Source organism: Momordica charantia (genome assembly GCF_013281855.1).
Source record: "Momordica charantia cultivar OHB3-1 chromosome 3 unlocalized genomic scaffold, Mcharantia_2.0 BLBB01000003.1, whole genome shotgun sequence".
NCBI lineage: Eukaryota > Viridiplantae > Streptophyta > Magnoliopsida > Cucurbitales > Cucurbitaceae > Momordica > Momordica charantia.
This window is the reverse complement of record NW_028275161.1, coordinates 21,777,363-21,800,289: the sequence shown is the minus strand read 5'-3', so window position 1 is coordinate 21,800,289 and position 22,927 is coordinate 21,777,363. Positions and strand designations below refer to the sequence as shown.

The following is a 22,927-nucleotide window of genomic DNA, read 5'->3' as shown; positions in this document are numbered from 1 at the left end:
CCCTCGCTTTTGAGTTTTCTTCTGACAACTACGCGCCACTAAAACGGAGCGTTCCAGAATCTCTCTAAAAATATTTTTAAAAAATTAAAATCGAAACAAAAACTCGTGTAACTTTATTAATTATTTTTGTATTTAAAATAAATAATAGAGCCTTTTTAAGTTCTTTACCTCCGAGACACGCAACACGTGCCGTCTGTACACGTGGAGGATAGATAGAGTTCGTACGTGTTGGGTGGATTATTTTGTATGGTTTATATTTAAATCCGTATAGGGGATTAGGGAAAATGGAATTTTGGAATAATTTATTATTTATTTAACCACTGTCTGATTCGTATGTTTTAAGTTAAAATTATTTTATATGTAATTTATTTTGAAATAATCTTATTGTTTCATTCGTTTGTTTTTGTAGCAATAGATATTTGTTTATTAAATTATGTGGCTATTTTCAAAATAATGAAATTACATTCACTCCTCCTCAAGTAGTACTCAAGTTATGCCTAAAATTTTTGACAAATCAAACATAAATTTCATAGATTTAATTTTTAAATATTACATCTTACCTCAATAGAGATTCAATCTAATGATGTCATAAAAAGTAATAAGGATCACTAGATTCATTTCACAATTCTTTTCCGTTACCATTCTATTTTTTAGTACAATAATGGTAGACATTCAAACATTAACGTTTAGGAAAATAAGTGATATATTGACATGTTGAATTATGCTGCGTATGACATCTTTTCTTTTTTCTTTTAGTGGATCTACCGCACATAATTCAATCATGGTCAAATTTTGACAATAAGATAGAAAATTGGAAAAAAAAAAAAATCTCCTCTCCCGACACTAAATAATACTGTTTTGTTTCAGTCTCTATATTTTCAAGTTTTGTTCGTTTTAATATATATACCCTCAAAAACGTCAATTTTAATATATGTATTATCACTAATGCACTTTTAGTCATTTATTTTCAATTGAAATTTCATATTCGCCATTTTTTCGTTTTTTCATTCTTTTAATTCAAAAATTATGAGGTGGAATCGAGCTATGGATATTTAGAATAATAATGGGTATCTTATAAATTAAGTTAAGAGTTGGATTTACGCTCTTTTATGGTTCATACTCGAGAGAATGGTGAATTACGAGCAGATTTCAATATCAATAGAACCTTTTGGCTTTTGGGTTGTTAAATTTGGAAAAACAGGAGGGCTCCGTGTGCCGCCAGTTGGGTTAAAGTGACATGGGAGGTGAGGTATTATATCACCGTCCTCCATTCACTAACTGACACGTGTAAAGTCCAGAGCGTCAGAAAATGTATGTACATCCCACGCGTATGTGTAACCGTATCGCGTCGCCTTCCCTAATCTGCTATGCTACTACGTCGTTTAGTGAAAATGACTTCACAATTTATTCCCCCCTTAATATTCTCCACAAGTCACAACAGTAAAATGGCAAAAACAAAAAAAACAAAGTGATTTCTTTCTTTCTTTCTCTCCTTTTGCTTTCTCATAATGTGTGAAGGAAGTAAAATATGCCCAAATCAACTTAATCCCCCATAGAATTTAGGTTAAATTACTAATATTTTTTGTCTTTATTTTTAATTTAGTTTCCTTTCGGTTTTAGATTTTCAATTTGATCCTTATAATTTGGTCGAATCTCACAAATCATTCAAATTATTACTTACTAACGTTTTCTATTCACAAAAGAATGAACATTATTTTTTATTTCGGATTGCATCACACAAGTAAAAACTAGGTAAAAAAAATTAACAAAAAAAAGGTGGATAAAAATTGGGTTATTGACGATTTGTGAGATTTAGTTGAATCGAAACCTTTTAGAACTATAAATATCATTTTGAAACTAACATTTTGGTTGCTAACATGAACAATTGTATAGCTCATCGATTAAGGCATATTATTTGGGGAAGGGTTCAATTCCCCATCTAATCCATATTGGTTATACTAAAAAAATAAATTGAACTTACCCTAAATCATAAGAAGAAATTTAAACTTTTAAAATCATACCAACCCATACAAAAACTAGAATAATAATTTAAACAAAATTTAAATCAGAACTTAGAATTATTCTACTCTTTAACTTTCACCTTTTGTTAGTCACATTTATTTAAATCATCATTAAAAAAATAATATTAATAAAACTCCTATAGGAAATTGATGGGAGTTTAAAAATATGATTAATTAGAAAAAAAATTTAATATGTATGGAAAGGAATCAAAGATCAATGTCGGTGACTTTAGGAGCACCCAAAAAAGAAAGAAAGAAAACAAAAGGGAAGAAGCCATATATGATATATTACATTACAACGGACAATTTTAGCGAATATTTTTAGCCAATGATTTCAAGAATAATATATCTCAACCATGCCCAAACCAAAGCTTTTTTTTTTTTTCAATTAATTATTGAAGCAACTTTAGAATATATATATTTTTAAATTTATCTCGAGGTTGAGTTGTTGTCACGCTTTTGATTGTCACTTTATGAATCTAATCCCAAATATTAAAAAACAAAAATTGGACGAAATCTTTATTCATAAGTTTTTTTTGATGAACTATCATTACGGCTACAAGTAATGTTATTATTATTTTTTTTTTTGGTCATTATTTTGAAAGCAAACTTATTTGGCTTTGGTACTCATAATTCATCATTCCTGCATTCCTTAGTTGATTTAAGGGTAATAATAATTCTACATGAGTAAATTAATTACCTAACATGCCAAAATAAAAAATATATATATAATAATAATAATAATCCAACATGCCTTTTCCATTTGAAATCTTCCCAAAATTTACAATTGTGAATGCTTCTTAATCACCATAAAGTCTTCGAATTTATTGATATAATATATAATTTTATTTTCAAGTGAGTACTACTACGGTATGAATGAGGGTGAGAAAGTCTTTTAGTGTTCATAATATCATTATTTATTTAATTAAAACAACGTTTTTCTATTGTATTAATTATTGGTGATAATGATAAGTAGGTGCACCAAAATAAATAAATAAATAAATAATCCAACTAATGTTAATAGTACAATTTTAGCATCTTCATAATCTAATTCATCCTAATAGGCTATTAAGAAGAAAAAATATATATATTTAATAGGATCGAAACAAGTTTTAAAAAAATTAAAAGAAAGAAGTAGGGAGGTTTTCATGGAATAATGATCCATTTGTCGCATTATTTAACAAAAATTAATATAGAGTTTGCCTTGAGAATAGTCGCAAGATATATTTTCTTAACATGACAACATGTGTGATGGAAATTCGAATTTATATATATATTTTTTTAAATACGGTCTCTCAAGAGACTTTAAAACTTATAAGAAGTTTGAGTATAAAACTTTCTTTTCTCCTTTTTTTCAAAACAAAACTTGCAGTAAACATATGTCGATCTGATCGAGTAACCGTAGGTAAAATTGTTTAAACAACATATAATAATTTTAAGGTTAAATTACAAGTTCGGTACTTGAACTTTCAGAGCAATATCTAATAAATCCTTAGACTTTAAAAAAATATCTAATAAATTCAATTTTAATGTTATATATATCTAATAAAAGTATCTAGTATTAGGTCTTTAGACTTTTGATTTTATGTTTAACATATCCTTAATTTATTATTAAACATTTTTTTAAAGTTCACGAACCTGTAATACACACAATTCAATTTTGTATCTCATTGGTCCCTAACCTTTCTATTATGTATCGAATAGGTTCTTGAGTTTCAAAAAATGTCTAATAAATTTACAAAATTTAAAATCGAGACTTAATTACTAAATACCTTTTAAAGTTCATGGACTTAACAAACCTAACACTGAAATTTGAAGAACTTGCTAGATACCCTCTTGAAAAGTTTAGTAACTAAACTAGTAACATAACTTTAATTTCGATCTTTACAAGACAAAAGTATAGTCGTTATAAATTGCTTACACAATTGGTATATGGAAAGACGAAGGAACATGAGTGTTAGAACATAAAACATTGTCCAAGAGACAAGTTGTTTGGTTATGTTGTTAATTCAAGTCAACTCATAAAAAGTTCTGTTGAAAATTGGACCAACCTTCAACACTTCAAATAAAGGATTTTGGTGTCCTTAAAAAACTTGCATAATTAGGCCACTTCCCAAACTTTCATACAGGCCCTTTGAATTGCATATTTAAGCCAAAATTTGAATCTTTTCACTTGTCATTTCATCCCCTGCCCACTTGGCATCCAACCCACTTGGAAAATACACATTTAAAAAAGAAATAATTATATATAATCATAATATAAGGCATATGCTATCTAGAAATGATTGTCTTTTTTGAAAAAAATGGTACAAAAACAGTGAATATACAATCATATTTTTGAATGGTGTGGAGAGTGAAGCGAAGTTATAAATATGGAGGAGAGAAATGGGAAGATTTTGATGTGGAAATCCAATGGGGTTGAGGAAACAAATGAAGGACAAGCACAGCACAGCGCATTGAGAATGAGACAATGGCATGTGTGGGGGTGTCACAATGGCATTCACCTTTGTCTAATGGGGGTATCATTTCCACTTGGATTAATTCAATTCCTTATCCATCCTAACATCTATCTACTATAATAATATTTTGTACCAACATCGAGCGTAACTCAACGATTAAACATATCTATTCTTTTTCGAGAAGAAGTTACTCCCGACGTTTTTAATGTTTTTCCTAACATTTTGAAGCTTTGGGAAAAACCTTATTTTTTGTAGAGTTCAAATCTCTACTCTCATTTGTTGAAAATTGTTCATAAAAACTAATACGCCCTTGCAACGGTTTTTTCCAAGCAAGATGCTTGAATCATTATCATAATTTGTACATGTGGTCATGCCACTATTTCATTGACGAGCTTGTTAATAAGTAAATTGGATTTCATGTATTAAATAGCATGTAAGAGTATGTTTGGTGATGTTTGTATTTTTTTTTGTTTCTTGTTTCCTAGAAAATGAGAAATAAGAAACATAAATAGTTGCTAAATGCTTAGATTTCTCCATAAAACTGAAAATGAGAGAACGAGAAAGTTAGTATTCAAATACATTAATAAACCTATAATTTAATTATCCATCAAATTATTTTGTTAACAAATTATTTAACAATTGTTTTTTGAACCTAATTGAGAGAATTCTTAATATATTAGGAATAAGATTGAAAATTACCTAAATTGTTTAGTATATTTTGCCAAAAAAAATATATCAATAATAAATAATGGTGATCCAATCTTCTATCAAATTTCAAAATTGAAATAATTTGTGAACTAAATATTTAACAGAGGGTGTTGTTGTCTGAAGCTTCCAGCAATAGCAAAGAAGTAAAAAAAATACCAACACAATAATATCCAATTTTAGAAAAAAGATCATTTATATTTACTCAACCATTGTATCTTTCTATTTAGTAAATTTAAAATATTCTTTTAGTTCTTAAAAACTTCTATAACTTTCTCTAGAAAATCCTTCAAAGTTGAGAGCTCAACATTGCCACCGAAGTCGACATTTTAACCAGATGAGCGATAGCAATGAGAGACAGAGAGGTAGAGCGTGCACGCGCATGGTAGTGTAAGGTGTGCTTGCAGTGGGCGTTGCGGGTATCAGCTACTGATGAACCCACAATTAAGAAACAATCTACTGTAACATGAAACTTAGATTTCTTCATCTCTTAACGCTATACATACAAACTATGAACAGAACAAATTCTCTATTACATTGCAATCGGCTGAGGTCAAGTTTGTGGGAAGTCTGCTCTTATCTCCTTGTTCACACATCTAAAATTAAGAAGGAAAAGTGGGAAAATCCTCAAGAAACTAAGAAGGGTCATTTTCTTATTCTTTCAAGAAGCAGTAACAGTAACATTTGGCTGATGATGCTACAACTTCACATTTGCAAGACTATGCTGTACAGTATGGAGACGATTACATGTTTTGATTAGCCACTGATTGTTCCGCTTCAACTCGACACTCGAATTCTCTCTCCCACTTGTTGCATTACACAAAGAAACTGCAGACTTCCAACCCAACTACTCTAACAAAATTGGTGAATCTACACTCCCTGCTGCTGGTTTCTGTCCACTTTTTGCCCCATTTCTCCTTCCCTTCTCTTCAAATCCAACATCTCCATTGCTTTGCTGCACACATAAAAATGGCTATTTGATCGGCTTAAGGCTTTTCATGATTCCAATTTTAATTAAACAAAGAACTTTCATATGGGGCTTTCTAACCCATAGACGAAATCCCAAAAAAAAGGTTAGTTACAAATTTAATTCGTGTCTAATGAGTTTTTGAACTTTAAAAAATATCTAATAGAACTTTAACCTTTCAATTAAGCATCTGATAGGTCCGTGAATTTTAACAAAATTGAAAGTCAAAAGACCTATTAAGACACCTTCAAACTAATTTAGAGACTTATTAGACATGAACTTAAAAGTTTAAAAAAATAGACTAAACTTGTGATTCCAAACATAAAGAAAAATAGATAACTTTAAGGCCAAAAAAGTAAGGAATTATTAACATATATGCCAAGGAGAAGTGATTGATGAAGACTTTCTACAAGCAAAAGTAAAGAAGATTCTACATAGCTTAGCAGGTAAGCATACAAAAGTTATAGGCCAGCCTTATTCTATTAGGACTTGAAAGGGAACAAGCGTTTAAATTGCATAATAATAACAATTTGTCTCTCTTTATTTGAGAGAACATTATGACACCAAGTCAAAAGGAGCTCTTCAGCTGATGCCTAGGCTAATAAGTAATAACCATTTACATTTGGCACAGAACTTAATCCCACCCTTCATTTCATATTCCATGGCCACATCCAAAAATTCCAAAGCAAAAAAAGCAAGGAAAAGGAAGAGGTGAATACCTGTGCCCTGAATGATTTGATAACATGGATCAACAGTTTGTCCCCCGCTATCTGCCTCACTCGCTTTATCAGCTCATGCCTCGAAATCTTATTGTCCTAGAATTCAGAAGCTGAACAAAATGAGATCACCATAGCCAATACAAGTTATTTTCAAACCGGGAAGCGAAACTTCCTACAGAAACAAACATAAGGGATCAAATCTTTACTCACCCTGTGGTCTTTGTGATACTTGGTAATCATGGCAATTTCAGGGGCAGGAAGAAACCTTGAGAGAACAGAGATTAGAGTTGGAAATGGCATCCAAGGTGAGGTTGGCATCCTCGAAGGCTGTTTAGTCTTAAAAATACCTAAATAATTGAAAACGCCACTAAAATTAGCATTAAACCATCCATTTTCCTTGACACCCCAAATTGCAGAAAGCAAGTTCCGAGGTGATTACTGACCTTTGAAGCGAGGAGGAACTCTGAAACTGATTAAATACTCAGGCAGGATGTGGGTGTTCATGTGAGTGCTCCAAACTATGTATTTCTTTGGTGCAAAGAGATTGTCCACGCCAGAATCGAAGGCTTCAGAACTCGGATGGCTCTGTCTAGAACCAGGATGAACACACTCTGATTTTCCCAATATAACGCGGCAAAGCACTAGATGTCTTAACCCATCTTCATCAACAACAGAGTCTTCCAGACTGAAAAAAATTAGAAGAATCAATAAAAAGGGGACTGAAAACTCATGATCAGAAGGGGGAAAAAAACTGAAATGGGGGTTATGGCTGACCTTTCTAGAGGCAGATTATCTGGCGAGAGATAAATGCCACAGCCAAGAAACTGCGAGTCCTCGGGCTTATTGCAATGGGCGAAACCATAGCCCAGAATTTTGTTTATTTGATTCTTCGAAGCCCCCAACCAAGCGTATTTCACATTGGCATTACCTCCATTTTTCTTCTCGATTGCTTGCGAGTAAATCTGAAACGTGTGCAGACGAGCTTGCCCAATATGGGTAGAATGACTATTTTTGTAAACGGCCGTGACCGTGGTTTGCGGACCGAGTAATCCCAAACTAGAAACGAATCTTCTCTTGATCAGGTCGTGGATTTTGTCTTCTTCAACAAGTTTCACTAACCCTTCGTTGAGCCATTCCAATTGCTCCATACTGGGCCCTGAGATTCCGCTCTCAGAGTCCGAAACCATCGAGTCCTGATCGGGGCCGGTCGAATCTCCGGCATCGGAGAATCGGTCGGCGGATTCACGGTTTCCCGAAGTCTTGGAATCCAAACCCTCAACTCCATTCAGATGGCGATGATTGCTTCCATATTGACGAAACTGTAACCGACATTGATCCTGATCGTTCTCCATCGATTAAAAATCTAAACTACTAAAACAGAGCAGTAGGGAAACGAAATAACAGAGACCCAGATATTTAAAACAGACACATCCGAAATCGGGCTTAAAAACGATCGTAAAGCGAAGAATGATGGTTTCAATCGCGAAAAGAAGTTTATATACGACACAAGCTACAAAAAAAACTCCGGAGGAAGAACAGAAAGAAGAGAAAAATTATGGAAGAGGAGGGGAATAAACAGAAAAATAAATAGAACCCAGTAGTCTTCTGGGAGAAGAAAAGAAACCCATCGCCGCCAATCGGAAGTCGGTGAAGAAAATCAAACTTAGGGGTCAAGAAAGAAAACGGACACGAAACAAGAAGTTAGTTAATTGAAAAGGGGATATGAGAGGAAGAGGAAGAGAAGAAGAAGAAGAAATTGAATGAGTTCATAAGAAGAGGAAGAAGATTAAGAAATAAGAAGGGGTGAATTACTTGGAGAAGAGGGAGAGGAAGAGGAAATCGAGAGTTGCAGGATTTTTTGAGGTGGAAGGAGGAGTTGGACGGTTTATGGGGATTCTGATGGGCGGTGCGCTATTAGTTTTCTTCGAATCCATTTGATTTTATTATTACTTTTTTTTTTTTTTTTATATATAGTTTAAATATTTTTCAAAGCCTGCACTAAAGGCGGTAACTCCTCCGTATTCCGTAACCCATCTAGCTACCGGTCCCTGTTTCTTTTGCGGAATTACCTCTACGCCCTCCTGGATAACAGATTTCTCTATTGCCTTTATACTTATCCGCCTGGTCAATTACTCGAATGGACTTCAAAGGGTAATCCTTATGATTTGAATTTTGAGTTTTTTTATTTATTTTATTATTATTTATTTTTTTGTTTGATGTTAAAGAGATTAAATAGTTTCAGAGATAATAAACATCTTATACATTCAATTATTTTCTAATGGAACTTTATGATAAATTACATCTTACACTTTTAATTACATTTTTGTTTTATTAATAATAAAATATTTATAGTCAAACCGAGCATAGCTCAAATGGTTAAGGCACCTATCTCTGACCATATATATATTTATAGATAAGATATTTTTGCTAGTCTCTTTAATTATCTACTCTATTAATTTTGTTAAATAGAGATTTAAAAATATAATTGTGAAGAGAGGTCACTAATATTTAGTTAGTTAATTGTTATGTAAAATTGATTTAGTTAAAATTAAATTTTATCTAATAGATATATTGTGTCAATCTCTTCTTTAATAATCTATAATAAAGTTGATTTTGTTTATAATTATACTGAACCTAAACATAATTCAATATATATATATATATATATTCTTTTGGCTCGGAAGAATTATGGCATTGTTGAAAATTATAAAAGCAAACAAAATTTCAAAGGGAATTAAAAGAAAAACTCCTAGAAGTTAGAACCAAACCACAGTTTGCAGGCCAAGCAGACAAACTTCCACAGTATTGGCAGTGTGAAAAAAAAGTTAATAAAGAAATATTTTCCCCACAGATTTAGAAAGAACACAGGTGCAAAAGATGCTTACTATTGCAATAATTAAGCTTCACTACTAATTTTGGTCTCCTTTATTTTTTATTTATTTTAGTCCTATATATTTAAAAGTTTAATGTTTATTCCTATACTTTTAAAAATGATCCTTCATTTATTTTTTTTTTGTCTTTTATTTTCAATCACAACTTTAATATTATATTTTTATTCTTTAAATTCCTTGAGATATAGTAATATCTTGTATTAAAAAGTTTCTATCATATATAAAATAGTTAAAATTTTATAGATAAATATTAAATTGATGGTTTTCTTAAATATAAAAGTCAAAATAAATGTCTAATGAATAAAAATTAAAAAATAATAATAAATTAAAGTTAAAACTAGACGGATGAAAATAGTATTAAAATTAAATAATTAAATAGCAAAAGATGGTGCCTTTCGAGGTGGGGCTTTCCTTTTGTGGAATGATACAATTCATCCACATTTTTCATTAAACTATTGGACTTTTATCTCCATAATAATTTATTAATAATTGCTATTGCACACCCCCATTTTTTTTAATATTAAATTGTTTTCATAAATATATGTCACTGTCATACGGAAATATTCCCATTTCCAGGAAAAAAATGTTTTTTTTTGGAGGAAAAGAAAAGCTATTTTACCGCTAATGTTAATAGAAAATACATTTGTACCCTAATTTTGACTTTGACTTGAGTTTAAATGCCTTCATAGTTTTATTTACAAAAATTAGCTGAGTTCTAGTATTTAAATTCTAATATACTTTGTTTTAGATTTAGTCTCTCAACTTTATATAAAAAAATCAGTTTTGATCATCTACTTCAATCGAACCACTGTAAGATAATTTATTAGAAAAATAATGATAAATAGAAATAATTTTTATGTGAAATTTAGATCTAATAAACCTAAAAACTACAACGAAAGAATTTGTAGCAATTAAAAATATGATTTAGTGTATTATAGGTTGAATTATATGGATTTATTATTTTATGGATAAGATGTGCTAAGAGTAGAAAGTTCATGTGGCCATATGGGTTGTCTGGTCAACAAAAGGAGGTTCTTGTTCTTGCTATTGGTGCCTTGGAGGCAAAGAAAATACCATATGTATTTTACATCTCTAATTAATATTTTAATTGTTCACATGAACAAGCCATTGAAAAAAAATATACTATATAATCAATGATACCCACAACTTATTATTTGAAATTAATTAATAAATACATTTTAAGGCTACTAGCATGCGCTTTATGTATTAAATTATCCTGCTATTTTTCTATAGGTCAAAGGTTCAATTCTTCATCTACAAATTTATTGTACTAAACAAATATGTGCTTCATATATGGGAAATAAAAGTCTAGTTTAAGAGACTATTTTAATTTAGATTATTGTGTGTATCTAATGTTATTTGTGATGGTGGAAGAAGGAACGAGGAACGAGGAACTTCATTTATTTATTTTTGTTTGGGAAAAAAGATGAGAAAATGAGAGAATAACTTTTAAAAACATTTAATTGAATATATTCTAGATCAAACATTTGATAAACATGAGTAAAAAGAAGAATGGAATATAAAATATATGGTATGGAGATGAAAGATAATGTTGTAAGAGTTTCACACCTTCTTGGAGGATTCATGAGAACCCATTGTGAGGAATAGTTAGGTTTGTTTCAAAACTCTCTAGTGATGACTCAATCTCCACTTGGGAAAATTAGAATCTTAGTTTTTTTTTACCAAATAAATAAATAAAGAAAGAAAGAAAAATCAAATTGTACAACTATTGGCCTCTTAAGTTTGATATATTTTTTTGGTCCCTCCCCTAAGCTTTCTTATCGAATGCTTCCTTTGAATCTGGCGGAGATTCCTTTTCTTTTCTATTATATCTTTCAAATATTTATCATCTTGTTTAAATATCTTTCTACAAGAAGAAACTTCGCTATCGATTAAGGGTATAACACTAAAATATTATTGATGGTAAGTACGTTCATTATTAACTTTTTCTTCTTTCTAAAGTTATGTACATATTTTTAGTACAATATGTGAGGGTGGGATTTGAACTCTCAATCTCATAGTTGGATACATGAGCCTTAATCTACTGAGCTGTGCTCTGGCTTTTTCTAAAGTAATATAATTAATAATTGGATTTAATTTTTGTTTTGGACAATATAAGATTATAATCCGTAAAAAGATATATAGCTTACCTCAAAAGATGATTATATGTCTACCTTTTCAACTATTGAACTCAAATTCTTTTCCTTTTGATTTCTTCATATTGATACTTATAGAGGACTTCATAACTAAGAAAATGAATCTCGCTTTTTTCTAACCAGCTGTAAATGGTAGTTGATATATTCATGAATCTTTTTGGATTTGTTTGTTTTAAATCGAAAAGCATCTTTTTTATTTTCTTTGAGATATAATAAAGTCGAATATTTCATCTATGACTCTTAAAAGTAAGATTCATGTTTATGTTATTGTAACGTCATCCATAACATGGTATATGTCTCACTTGTTTTGGAGTTGATATAAGCTGGATAAATAAATAGTATTTAAATATGCAAAATAAAACCACAGGGTTGGTAAAAAAATTCATAAATTTTTAGAGCTGACTTTTGGAGTTAAATAATTACAAAATATACTATGAAAAAATGCATATCCAATAAACTTTATATTATTAACATGAAATCTAACTAAAAGGAGAACATATACACTTTTAATTGTGTTGAACAACAAAAGTAGAGAAGAAAATTTAATTTTTCATTTTTTTAAAAGTGGTATCTTGAATAAACGAAAATGATGATGCTTCATCAACGTGGGAAAGAAAAAGGTAGCTTATATACATATATGTTCAATAACATGTGCGGAGGAAGACTCAAACCTTCGACCTTTTGACTGAGAGGATGTTCCTACAAATTTTTAAGACCTTTACTTTGAATGTGAGAAATGTATCATTTGATTGTTCAACCATATTTTGGCTATCTTGTGCAGAGCTGAATTTGATTATTTCAGTGTTCTTGTTGAAACATGCGGCGTACTCCTTGCTTCTAAGAACATCGATTGGTAGCTCGAATACAATTCGTGTGTTATTTTTTCTCTTAATTAATTGAAATATGCTCGAATTGATAGATGATATAATCTATAGACCTTTAATGATTGGGGTAAAGGAAAAATTGGAGATAATGTCTTCGGAGGGCTGTTTTAGAAACTTATTTACACAAATGTCTCAAATTTTTTAATTTTACACTCTCAGATTTCTGCATGTAGGATTTTTTATAATACCGATTTTACCCTTATTTATTGCATTTATATTTATTATTGTTAAATTTTTTTGTTGCAATCTAAAATATTTAAATCCCTGAATTGTATACATAATCATTTAATTATTGTGGGCCCATATCAATTTTAACCTTAATCTCTTGATTCACTCATTCAAGATTAGTACACGGAAAGCCTATATTAATTAAAAAAGATTATGATGATTTCAATTTCTAAATTAATTAATGCATAGATTTACCCATAATTTCAAATTCAAAATAGTTTGAAATATACCCACGATTTTCGGTCCTTCATTTCTTCCCACGATCTTCCAACATCAATTTCTTCCCACATTTGTAAAAATATTGCTCTGCTCACGTTTTTCTTTTTTTCACTATTTACTGCTGCTCAAAACCTTCTATATAGTTGCTGCTCGAAATTTTTTTTGTGAGAAGAAGATTCTTCCACATGATTTCCTTTGGTTGGTGATTGTAAAATATAGAACAATTTCTTTAGATTTTTTTTTTTTGTGAGAATAAGTTTTTTGCTACTTGATGTTATCCGGATATAATATAGAAGTATTCCTTTAGTTTTTTTTTTTAATCTTGCAATTTGGTATTTAATAATAGATATAAAATATATCCGGATATAATCTTTAACTGTTGAAGTTTCAATCTCATATAAACTTATATAGCGTAGATATATATTATATCCGCATATAACATTAACCTATTCTATCAATTTAGACACCCTAGCACATACTTCATTATTATGAATTGCTCTTATTAACATTAACCTAACAAATTAAATGCAATCCAATCCAATACAATTACAAGATAAACCTATATGCTAAATATAAAATATATCCGACTATTGAGTTCCTATAACTACCAAAATGGTACTTAGTTGTAGATATATGTTATACCCGCATATATAGAAGAATTCACACCTGAATTTCACACCACTCAAATCATATTTGAATCTTTCTCAATAATGGACTATTTATATTAGGCATGGACAATGTATGGGTATGGAAAATATACCCTTCTGAAATCCTAGATTCTTTTTGAATGGAGTAACCGAAATCAAAGACTAAACAAACCTTCACTTTGACGGGCGTCCAACAATGACAATGGAGAAATCGGTCTTCTACGAACTGCACGATTTGCTGCGGGATAAACTGAGTTAACGGTCGGCAACGAGAACGGAATGACTTTACGCGACGGTCTAATGTGGACTGTTACAGGACAGTAAACGGAGAAAATGACCGGAAAGAATGGTGTTTGGGGAAGAAGGAGAAATCGGTGGAAGAAGAAACAGGCGGAAGAACGAGAAACCGAAGGAGTAAATAAAGAAACCGTAGGATTATTTGGGTATTTTATTTTTGGAAAGTCTAAATGGGCATTAAATAAGGGATTTAAAATCTAACCTCCCAAATAAACCATTTTGATTTTCATAAATTTATTAATATTTAGGTGTAAATAAAGAAGGATAAAAAGGTAAATTGTTGATGGGTACCATCTTGAAGATGGCTATGTTATGACAAAAGTGTAAAATTTTGTACATTGAATCCTTTTACGTAATTATAATCTCTAAATAGGTTAGGTTATCTGTACTAATCCCAAAATGAAGTGTGCACTTTTTTCTCTTTTGCATATTGGGCCAAGAAGCTCAACCCCTTGAATGTGCCCTCAAAACTGGAAGAAGTGGACAGATTGACATGATTGAGTGTGCTTAAAATGGCCAATTCCTACAAATTCAGGTCTTGTATCCCCTTCATATGGGCTTCAATTTCATAGTCCAATTTGGGCTTGAAAAGCCCAATTTGAGCATAATTGGGCCACAACTTCCCCAGCCCTTTGAGGCCTATATGCGTAGGAAGATGATGGAGGCCAGATTCTAGACTCTTCTGCAACTAAAAATTAACTACTCTAACATATAATAACTTTTATAATATTCTTTTTTTTCATTGTTAAATTAGGTTAGGAAGGTATTTTCGATCTCAAACTAAGTCAAGAAATTCAACAATGATGAATTCCGAGATTTAGAAAAGAGAGGAATAGGGCTCAACAAGTTATTGAAATTTGTTTTCGTTGAAGATATCAATGAGATTCGGTGAACGTATCTATGTTATATTCGGAGTCAAATGAATCAATCAAATGAATTTTTTTAGGACGCGGACTCATCAATTTAATTAAGATTAGTCTCATGATGAAATAATCCACTACATTGATGGAATTAAATATCAATAAACTATTTTACCTATTACTCACTACATATATCTATTTTTTTATTCTTGAATAAGCCGCTACATGGATAAGTTATATATTTGTCTACATATCTTATTATAAATTATAATAAAATTTAACCTTACCTAAACAAGTTAATTCGATTAGTTTATTAGGTATAAGATCTAATTACAAATCAACCATCGTCAAGAAAATATAACTCAACTATTTCTCATCTCCATAAATTCAACGTGACAAAAACAAGACCCGACTTGTCAATTATTAAAAGGGGCGAAAAAGAAAAAAAAAAGAGTGAGGTTGGGTGTTGTTTTATTATATATATTTATATATTCCGTTCGATTTGGTTTAGAGTTTGGTTCATTAACTCACTCATCGATCAAATCGAATATAATAAAACTGAGCCCAATTGAACTTCTCACACCTTTATTTAGTGGTGTAGAGAAAGAGAAGAAAAGAAAAGAAAGATCAGAAAACTTTGAAGGACAATGAGTCGGGTTAATTATGAATGTAAAAAAAGGGACCCAAAACTAAAATCGAAACCAAAACCAAAACCCGAACCTACCAAAATAATAAGAAGAAGAAGAATCATAAGCTAAGATAATTGAAAAAATAATAATAATAGTGGCAAAGTTTATAAAAGGTAATGTGAAATGAGAGGCAAAGAAGAGGAAGAAGGGTTAGAAAAAATAGGAGAGGCCACGGCTTCTTATTACAGTGCGGCGCTGTGTCCGTTTAATTTGGCTTGCTTGTGTCGCGCGTGCCCTCTCCCGACAAACTTCGCAACTTCTTATTCCATCCATATTTTTTCTTCTCTCAATATATAAATATTTCTCCCCTTCTCTCTTTTTCTGACTTCATGCTCCACATTCTCTATACCCAACAAACTCTATTTTGAAAACATCCCCACATGTCCTCATCCTTGTCCATCCATGGAGGGATCGGTGTGACTCATTTTTTCTGTAGGAATAGTCCATTACTTGTACTTGTAGGACAATCGCAATATCTCTTGAATTGAAGAACTTTGATTAGTTCCCTCAATCTACAAATATGATCTTATTTGATTAAAAGCGTTGGAACGTTTCAAACATGTAAGAATAACACGACATTCTTATTGGAATACAATTTTTTTTCATTATATAGACGACTTCCCTCTATTATGGAGATATAAAACAGATCCTAGTTAGGAAGAAAGCACTCAGTTTTAGCTAATAAACCAAAATGTATTATTTTATGGTTTTATATTGATTGTATAAGTGAAAAAAAAGAAGGGATCGACAATAAATCTAATTTATTTGATTGAAAAAATCTAATTGTTTAAACATAAAAAATTGAGTGACAAAAAGAATGTGTTGAATATTTAATAAAATGGTTCAATTTTGTGAGGGAAGTTGGAATAATACTTGGAATAGTTATATGGGTGAAGAAAAAAAGCCACGTTGACTGCAGCCATTACGAGGTTGCGAAGTTTGACCAGCATCATATGAAAATCAGGACCACACTTTGTAAATCTCCTCTCATCATGAGATCTAATCTGCACCGTTTGATCTACATCTCCTTACTTAGGCGCTTTCTTCTTCAAATTAATGTCTTTTAGCATTATTTAGATTTAATCCTTTATTTAATAATAATAAGGGTGTGGACCAAAAGTTAAGGCTTTGTTGCGACCGCCGGCGCCGGGGAGGGAGAGAAAACTTTGAGCATAGGAAAGATAAAAACGATCACAGCCCAAATTGGAAAAGGAACCACAAAATTAGAACATTTTGCAAACCAAATTTTTAAAAAAGGAAAAATAGAAAAATTCAACTTTTGAATGCGTCGATTATTTATTGGCCTTTCGGAAGCTTTAATTCCTTTTGGATTATTATTATTTTTTTTAATAAAAGATTAATTGGAGTTTTTTTAAAAATTGAGAAGCAAAAGGGCACGAAAATTGAAAAGAAAGAAAGGGGGGAAATGGGAAGGTTAAAAATGCAAACTAAAGTTAATAAGTAAAGAGAGATCAAAGATGCTGCTGGGCATCTTGGAGGTTGCTTGAAACTCAAGATTTTGAATGTATTGTTTTTCTACTTATTTTATTTGCATTGACAGAAAAAAAGTTGGATCCTACCATTTTGAATCATGATGTGCCAACATCCATTCATATAATAAGTTAAAAAAAATTAACCAAAATTTAAATGGAGTTTGCCCAAATTATGCCGAGATTAAGAACCACAAAATAATTGTATTGAAATTGCGATTTTTTTCTTAATAATCCAGAATTCATATTCGTGTGATGGAGGAGGAGAGGAAGTATCTTCATTGAGCCACAAGTTCACTTCGTCACCACCTGCCAATGGTTTGAAATTACAATCTAATAATAAAATGAGACAAAAAGTACAATATATATATACTCTCTATAAAACTTGAAATATTTGGACTCGATAACCGAAGAACTTTTATTTTGTAGAAAGCTAAATAAGTTCCTAAACTCTCAATTTCGTGTCTATAGACGCTTCTAAAGATAGGATAATAGACCTCTTTTTAGAGTTGAAACACTAAAAACTTATAGTCTAACGGGGGAGAAGGAAGGAGAGGGAACCAACGTGGGGGCGCAGAGTCCACTTTTGTTTTTAAGTTTGAGAGTGACTTGTGTGTGGGCCTCTGCCCCTTTCAAGTGTGTTCCTCAAGCTCTTACTCTCACATGCTCCTCATTTTAATTCCCTCCCTCTCTTTACATTTCAATTAATTTATGTGTCATTTACAAAATATGTCTCACCCACCACCCAAAATCCCACTTTGCATCTACTTAATATTTCATTAAGTCAAAGCTGTAATTATATTGTCCTGATGATCATCGTATGTTATTCTAAAAACATTATAATTACTCTACTTCACATTTCTACAATGGTATTGTATAGTTTTCGTAGACTAGGAGCAGAAGGACAAGAAAAAGAAGGTGGCAGAAGACAGATTTGGATTATGGAATTAGTGTGGTGAGATTGGGAGGCACGTGACATGCATGCGTTGGGATATTATTTTGAAGAATCTGTGCTTTGCTTGTGGGAGGAGGAGGAGTGGGGCCCACTGGGTTTTTGGGCCCCCAAGTGGAGTGCTCTTTAGGGATGCTTTCTTTAACGACGACCCAAAAATTCTCGTCTCATCATCACCACCATCAATCTGCCTCTTCCCCTCCACGTCAGCCTCATCGCACGGTCCCCACCTTCCCGTCCTCGCATCGCAGCCCTCCATCAGTACACCTCAGCATTTCTCTAGTCTTCCTCTTGTGGGGTCGCCCCCACACTCTGTGTTCTGTTGGGACCCACTCGTGTGTGTGTTTTTTTGCCACCGACGATATATCCATCTATGCAAAAATTATTACAATAAAATAGCTAAATAGCGTCGTGCTCTGTTTCTATTTAAAATCACTTTAAATTAATTTTTAATATATCATTTGGATAGTGATTTTGAAAAATCAATTATAATTAAATCTCTTTTTTCAAAATCATTAATTCTACCGTCACTCTCAAATACATCACATTTAACATGTGAGGAAAAAAATTATGATATTTTGAACCTATATCCAATCAGATGTATAAATTTGGACGGTTATTAATATGGATATTCATCTCAACAATGACATTCTTGAATCTCATTTTTGGACCGGAGGCTCATTTGAGCTTTTGGGGTATGATACCATAATAATATTCATGGGTTCTATTTCAAAACTAATTGGAAATGAGAAGAATAACTTGCTCCTATTATAAATTCTTATTAAGTCTCTTATGTTTTCAAAATCGAAAATGAGAACACTAATCCACCCAAATGAAAACGTCACTATTCAAAATTGACAACTGATAGTGAACAAAAGATAGATTCTCACTGGCGAGAACCTAAATATATATATTTTTTCTCATCCTTGGACAAAAATCCTCTTACTCGTCCTCTCTCTTTCTCTCTCTACATCTCTAGAACAGATGGAGTTGGCCATCTTATAAGTAGAGGAAGCGAAGGAGAGAAATGGAGTAACTGTGAAGAGTGTGTTGAATTTGGGTGACTACAAAACAGAAACATCCCTCTATACACCTTCTCATTCTCCTCAATTGAAGTTGATTAATGGGTCTGACTTCTGTCCAAGTGGGCATGGACTCACCAGATTGGCTGCAGGTATACATCAGATTACACATTTAATTTGTAGTTACAATGAATGATATGTGAGATTGTGTAGTGAAATTTGTGCAGGGCGAGGAATGTGGGATGGAAATGGATTGCTCACCACTGACAGGGGAAATGCTGTCGTGCTCAAGGCCACTGAGCGACAGAAGGGTGAGGCCGCAGCAGGAGCAAGCCCTGAAATGCCCACGATGCGACTCCACGCACACCAAATTCTGTTACTACAACAACTACAGCCTCTCCCAGCCACGCTACTTCTGCAAGACCTGCCGCCGCTACTGGACCAAGGGCGGCACCCTCCGCAACATCCCCGTCGGCGGCGGCTGCCGGAAGAACAAGAAGCCCGCCGTCTCCTCCAACGCTAAAAAAACCAACGCCAACGAAATATCGCCCCAGTCGCTAAATCATCATCAGATTCAGGGCTCCTCTTCCACTGATCTCCACCTCTCCTCTTTCCCCGATCACCACCCATTGCAGTTCCCCCATTTCAATTCCCCCAATTTCATGGACATTGCAATGCTTGAAACCCACGCCCACGCTCATACCCATAGGCCTTTTGATTTCATGGACACTAAAATGGATCCCACAAGCGCCGACCACTTGGCCATCATGGGTGCCCTGCCGCTGCCCCTGCACGGCGCCGGCGACCACATTGGCGGCCTCCCTTATGGGCTCTCGCTCGATGGGGCCGCGCTCGGACCAGGGCTCATGATTCCCTACGACCACCAACAACCCAATGACGACCCCAATTCGAATTCCGTGGATGTGAAGCCCAATGCTAAGGTTTTGGCTCTGGAATGGCAGGATCAGGGCCAGCCCTGCTCGCAAAAACTCGAATCCTATGGGTATATGAACGGGATGGGGATGGGGATGGGAATGGGAATGGGATCGTCGTGGAATGGGTATGCCCATGGACCCTCTACCACCAATCCATTGGTGTAAAAAACTCATACCCATCAAAAATTATGCGCTCTCATTGCGTTGCCTTCTTCTCCTAAGCCAATTAGTATAGAACAGAGGTTATATGGGCGCCATTACAACTGGGTTTCTCTCTGTATGATGATCAGTTTCTTCTTCTTCTTCTTTTTTTTTTTCTTTTTGGGGGTTTAATTGAAATCTCTCTCGTATTCGGGGTGTGGCTTTGGGTTTCAAGGCTCTGTTAGGATTTTGTTGTAATATCGAGGAAGATTATCTGGGGAGTGCTTTCGTAGTATAAAGAAAAAATGAGTGTGATTCAGTATGTAATCATCATCATATAATTAGACTTGTTTTGAAAAAGGAAAAAAGAAAAAAATTAAGTACTAGTAGTAAAGTATTGTGCATTATCAAATCTTGGTCTCTCCATTGTATACAAAGCCTTCTGCATGTCTTTTTGTTTGAAGAATATGAGAGATTTGAGGGTTTCAGCCGTTGTGTGACTTGTAGTAAAAAGATTTATGTGGTTGGAATTGTAAATATTATTTGTAAGTCTAGAAAAATAAATAAATAATAAAACTTTTGAATAAAATAAGTGATAAAATAAATTTTATGAGGAAATTTTAGGTTTCATGTGGGGTGAGATCGAACTCACAATTTCTTGGTTGAAGATATATGTCAATTATCGTTAAGTTATGATCGCTTTGGTCTTTTATCTTTATCTTCACCTAGAAATGGAAAAAATAATAAACAAAAAAAAATTTTCAGAAAAATGATAAAAGTGCCATGCAAGAATTATAAATTTGAAAGGGATGAGTCTTGGCCGCATGATCATATAACTCTGCTACAAGCGAGTTTTGAATTTTGAATATTGGTAGATAGAATAGAGTTAGTATAAAGTTATATTTAGAAAATGCTAAATTATAAAAATTACTCCATAACTTTGTGTCATTTACTTCAAAAATATCTCCTACAGGCTACAACAATATGTGACACTTAACATGAACGGCATCCTTTTCAGTTTAGGAGTCAGGGCAATTAGTGGCTGAACAATGATTATTCTCCTCCCTTTTCTCTTATTTGCATCAAACATTTTCCTCGAACTGTTCAAAATATTAATAGATGTTTGTTGGAATAGTACTTTTAAAACATTTGGATCGTGCGGGTATTTTTCAAACAAAGTGCAACAGTATTACTTTTTGTAATTGAACTGTAAATACGAGGAAATGATTAGAAAGAATCGGTACGTTTAAGGGTTCTTTTTCGTTTCTTTCTTTGGTCACAGAAGAGGTTTATTCTACCAAAATAAGTGCACTACAGTACTTCATTTCTACAGTAAGAAATACTATAAATTTACTTCTTTCCGAGTCTCAATTTGCCAATATTCTCCCTCAAATGCAAAAGTTTCAATTCTTTCTTTCTATCAATAAAAAAGAAAAAAGAAATTTAAAATAAGAATCATATAGAATCAAAATTCAAAATCCTGAAGAACTGTAATCTCGATCGGAGACGAGATTGGAGATGCAACAGAGCGGTGTGCGTATTTCACTGTTCATGGCTATGGGAAAGCTTATGGTTTTGCAGTCTGACATGCATGTGGAGTAGAATAGTTGGTAGTCGTAGTCTTCTGCGTGAAGTTCAATCTGAAGCCTTTCAACTGTGTGGAGTCCACAGATACGAAGTTTTGGTATGTAGATTCCTCCCCTTTGCTTTCATGTCAGCACAATTCTGTTCCAGACCCTCCCTCGCCTGCAACTTGTTTGTGGAAATGCTCCTGTGAATTTCTTGGCGTACTCTCTCTGATTGTCACTCCCTTCTGTTTGCAGAGGAAATGAATTACCAAGATCGCAATTAAGCTGAGGTTACCGCTTGATTATGATGATTTACCTCGATGTGATCCTTGTATTGTGAATGCGCGAACGAGGGAAGATGGAAACTGCTGTGGATTCTTGTACTCTTTTATGTTCGTCAAAATTTTGAATGGGGTATTTGATTTGGTAAACCGAGGAATGAACTATAGAAATTTCATTGATTGGGAATTTCTAATTCTGATTTCTGACGACACACCATGGCATGGCTGTGAAGAAATTGAGAGAATCTTTGGAATATTCAACTTATGCTGTTTGATATGATGGAGGGAAGCAAAGCTGTATCGCTCGTCCACTTGACAAGCTTAGATTTGTATGGCATTATCAGATTTAATTGAGAGTTCATACTTGATTTGCAAGCATGAGAGGTGCGTTTTTGGAAATCTAAATTAGTATGATCTACAGACCTTGCAAATCTAAAATCTCAAGATTTGGAGAGTGGCACCAATGGCGATCAGAAATGGAGCCATTGCAGCATTAGTGAGCCTCTTTACTATGGATGATAGAGGTAGCTTAGCTGAGGCGTTTGCCATGGCAAAACAAACCAGAAAGCTTTGTTTCCATCGTGACAAAACGTCTGATTCAGATTATACAACCGAAAATATTGGATTTCTTGAAACATGGAATTTGGGCCTCAGAAGCATACTGAGCTTGTGCGCATGCTTATACTAGAATGCGAAAGAAGCGCAGAATCACAAGTTAAATTTATGGCTAAATCCCTTGCCAACACAAGGAACAAGATCGTCAAAAGTATGAGAC

General features: G+C 33.0%; 2 protein-coding genes across 6 annotated transcripts; one reads left to right on the top strand and one right to left on the bottom strand.

Annotated features, from left to right (window-relative positions):
• Positions 1-5,818: 5,818 nt before the first annotated feature.
• LOC111008564 (putative inactive poly [ADP-ribose] polymerase SRO5) lies at positions 5,819-8,793 on the bottom strand. 4 transcript variants are annotated; one of them, XR_015789968.1, is made up of 5 exons: positions 7,646-8,793; positions 7,315-7,556; positions 7,082-7,218; positions 6,872-6,981; positions 5,819-6,158 (listed from the first exon to the last, which is right to left on the bottom strand). XR_015789968.1 is itself a non-coding variant. In XM_088122270.1 (5 exons), the coding sequence occupies exons 1-5, from the start codon at positions 8,221-8,223 to the stop codon at positions 6,033-6,035; spliced, it is 1,179 nt and encodes a 392-aa protein (XP_087978396.1). In that variant the 5' UTR covers positions 8,224-8,792; the 3' UTR covers positions 5,819-6,032. The 4 variants fall into 4 exon arrangements, 2 of the variants coding, with proteins under 2 accessions (XP_087978396.1, XP_022136992.1); XR_002601113.2 differs by having other exon boundaries at positions 5,819-6,140; positions 7,646-8,792; XM_088122270.1 differs by having other exon boundaries at positions 6,872-6,967; positions 7,646-8,792.
• A 10,348-nt stretch (positions 8,794-19,141) lies between these two features.
• HCA2 (Dof-type zinc finger DNA-binding family protein) lies at positions 19,142-20,715 on the top strand. Of its 2 annotated transcripts, none has more exons than XM_088121445.1 (2): positions 19,142-19,379; positions 19,441-20,715. In XM_088121445.1, exon 2 carries the CDS (start codon positions 19,470-19,472, stop codon positions 20,325-20,327), a length of 858 nt encoding a protein of 285 aa, XP_087977571.1. In that variant the 5' UTR covers positions 19,142-19,379; positions 19,441-19,469; the 3' UTR covers positions 20,328-20,715. The 2 variants fall into 2 exon arrangements, with proteins under 2 accessions (XP_087977571.1, XP_087977570.1); XM_088121444.1 differs by having other exon boundaries at positions 19,143-19,379; positions 19,455-20,715.
• The last annotated feature ends 2,212 nt before the right edge of the window (positions 20,716-22,927 follow it).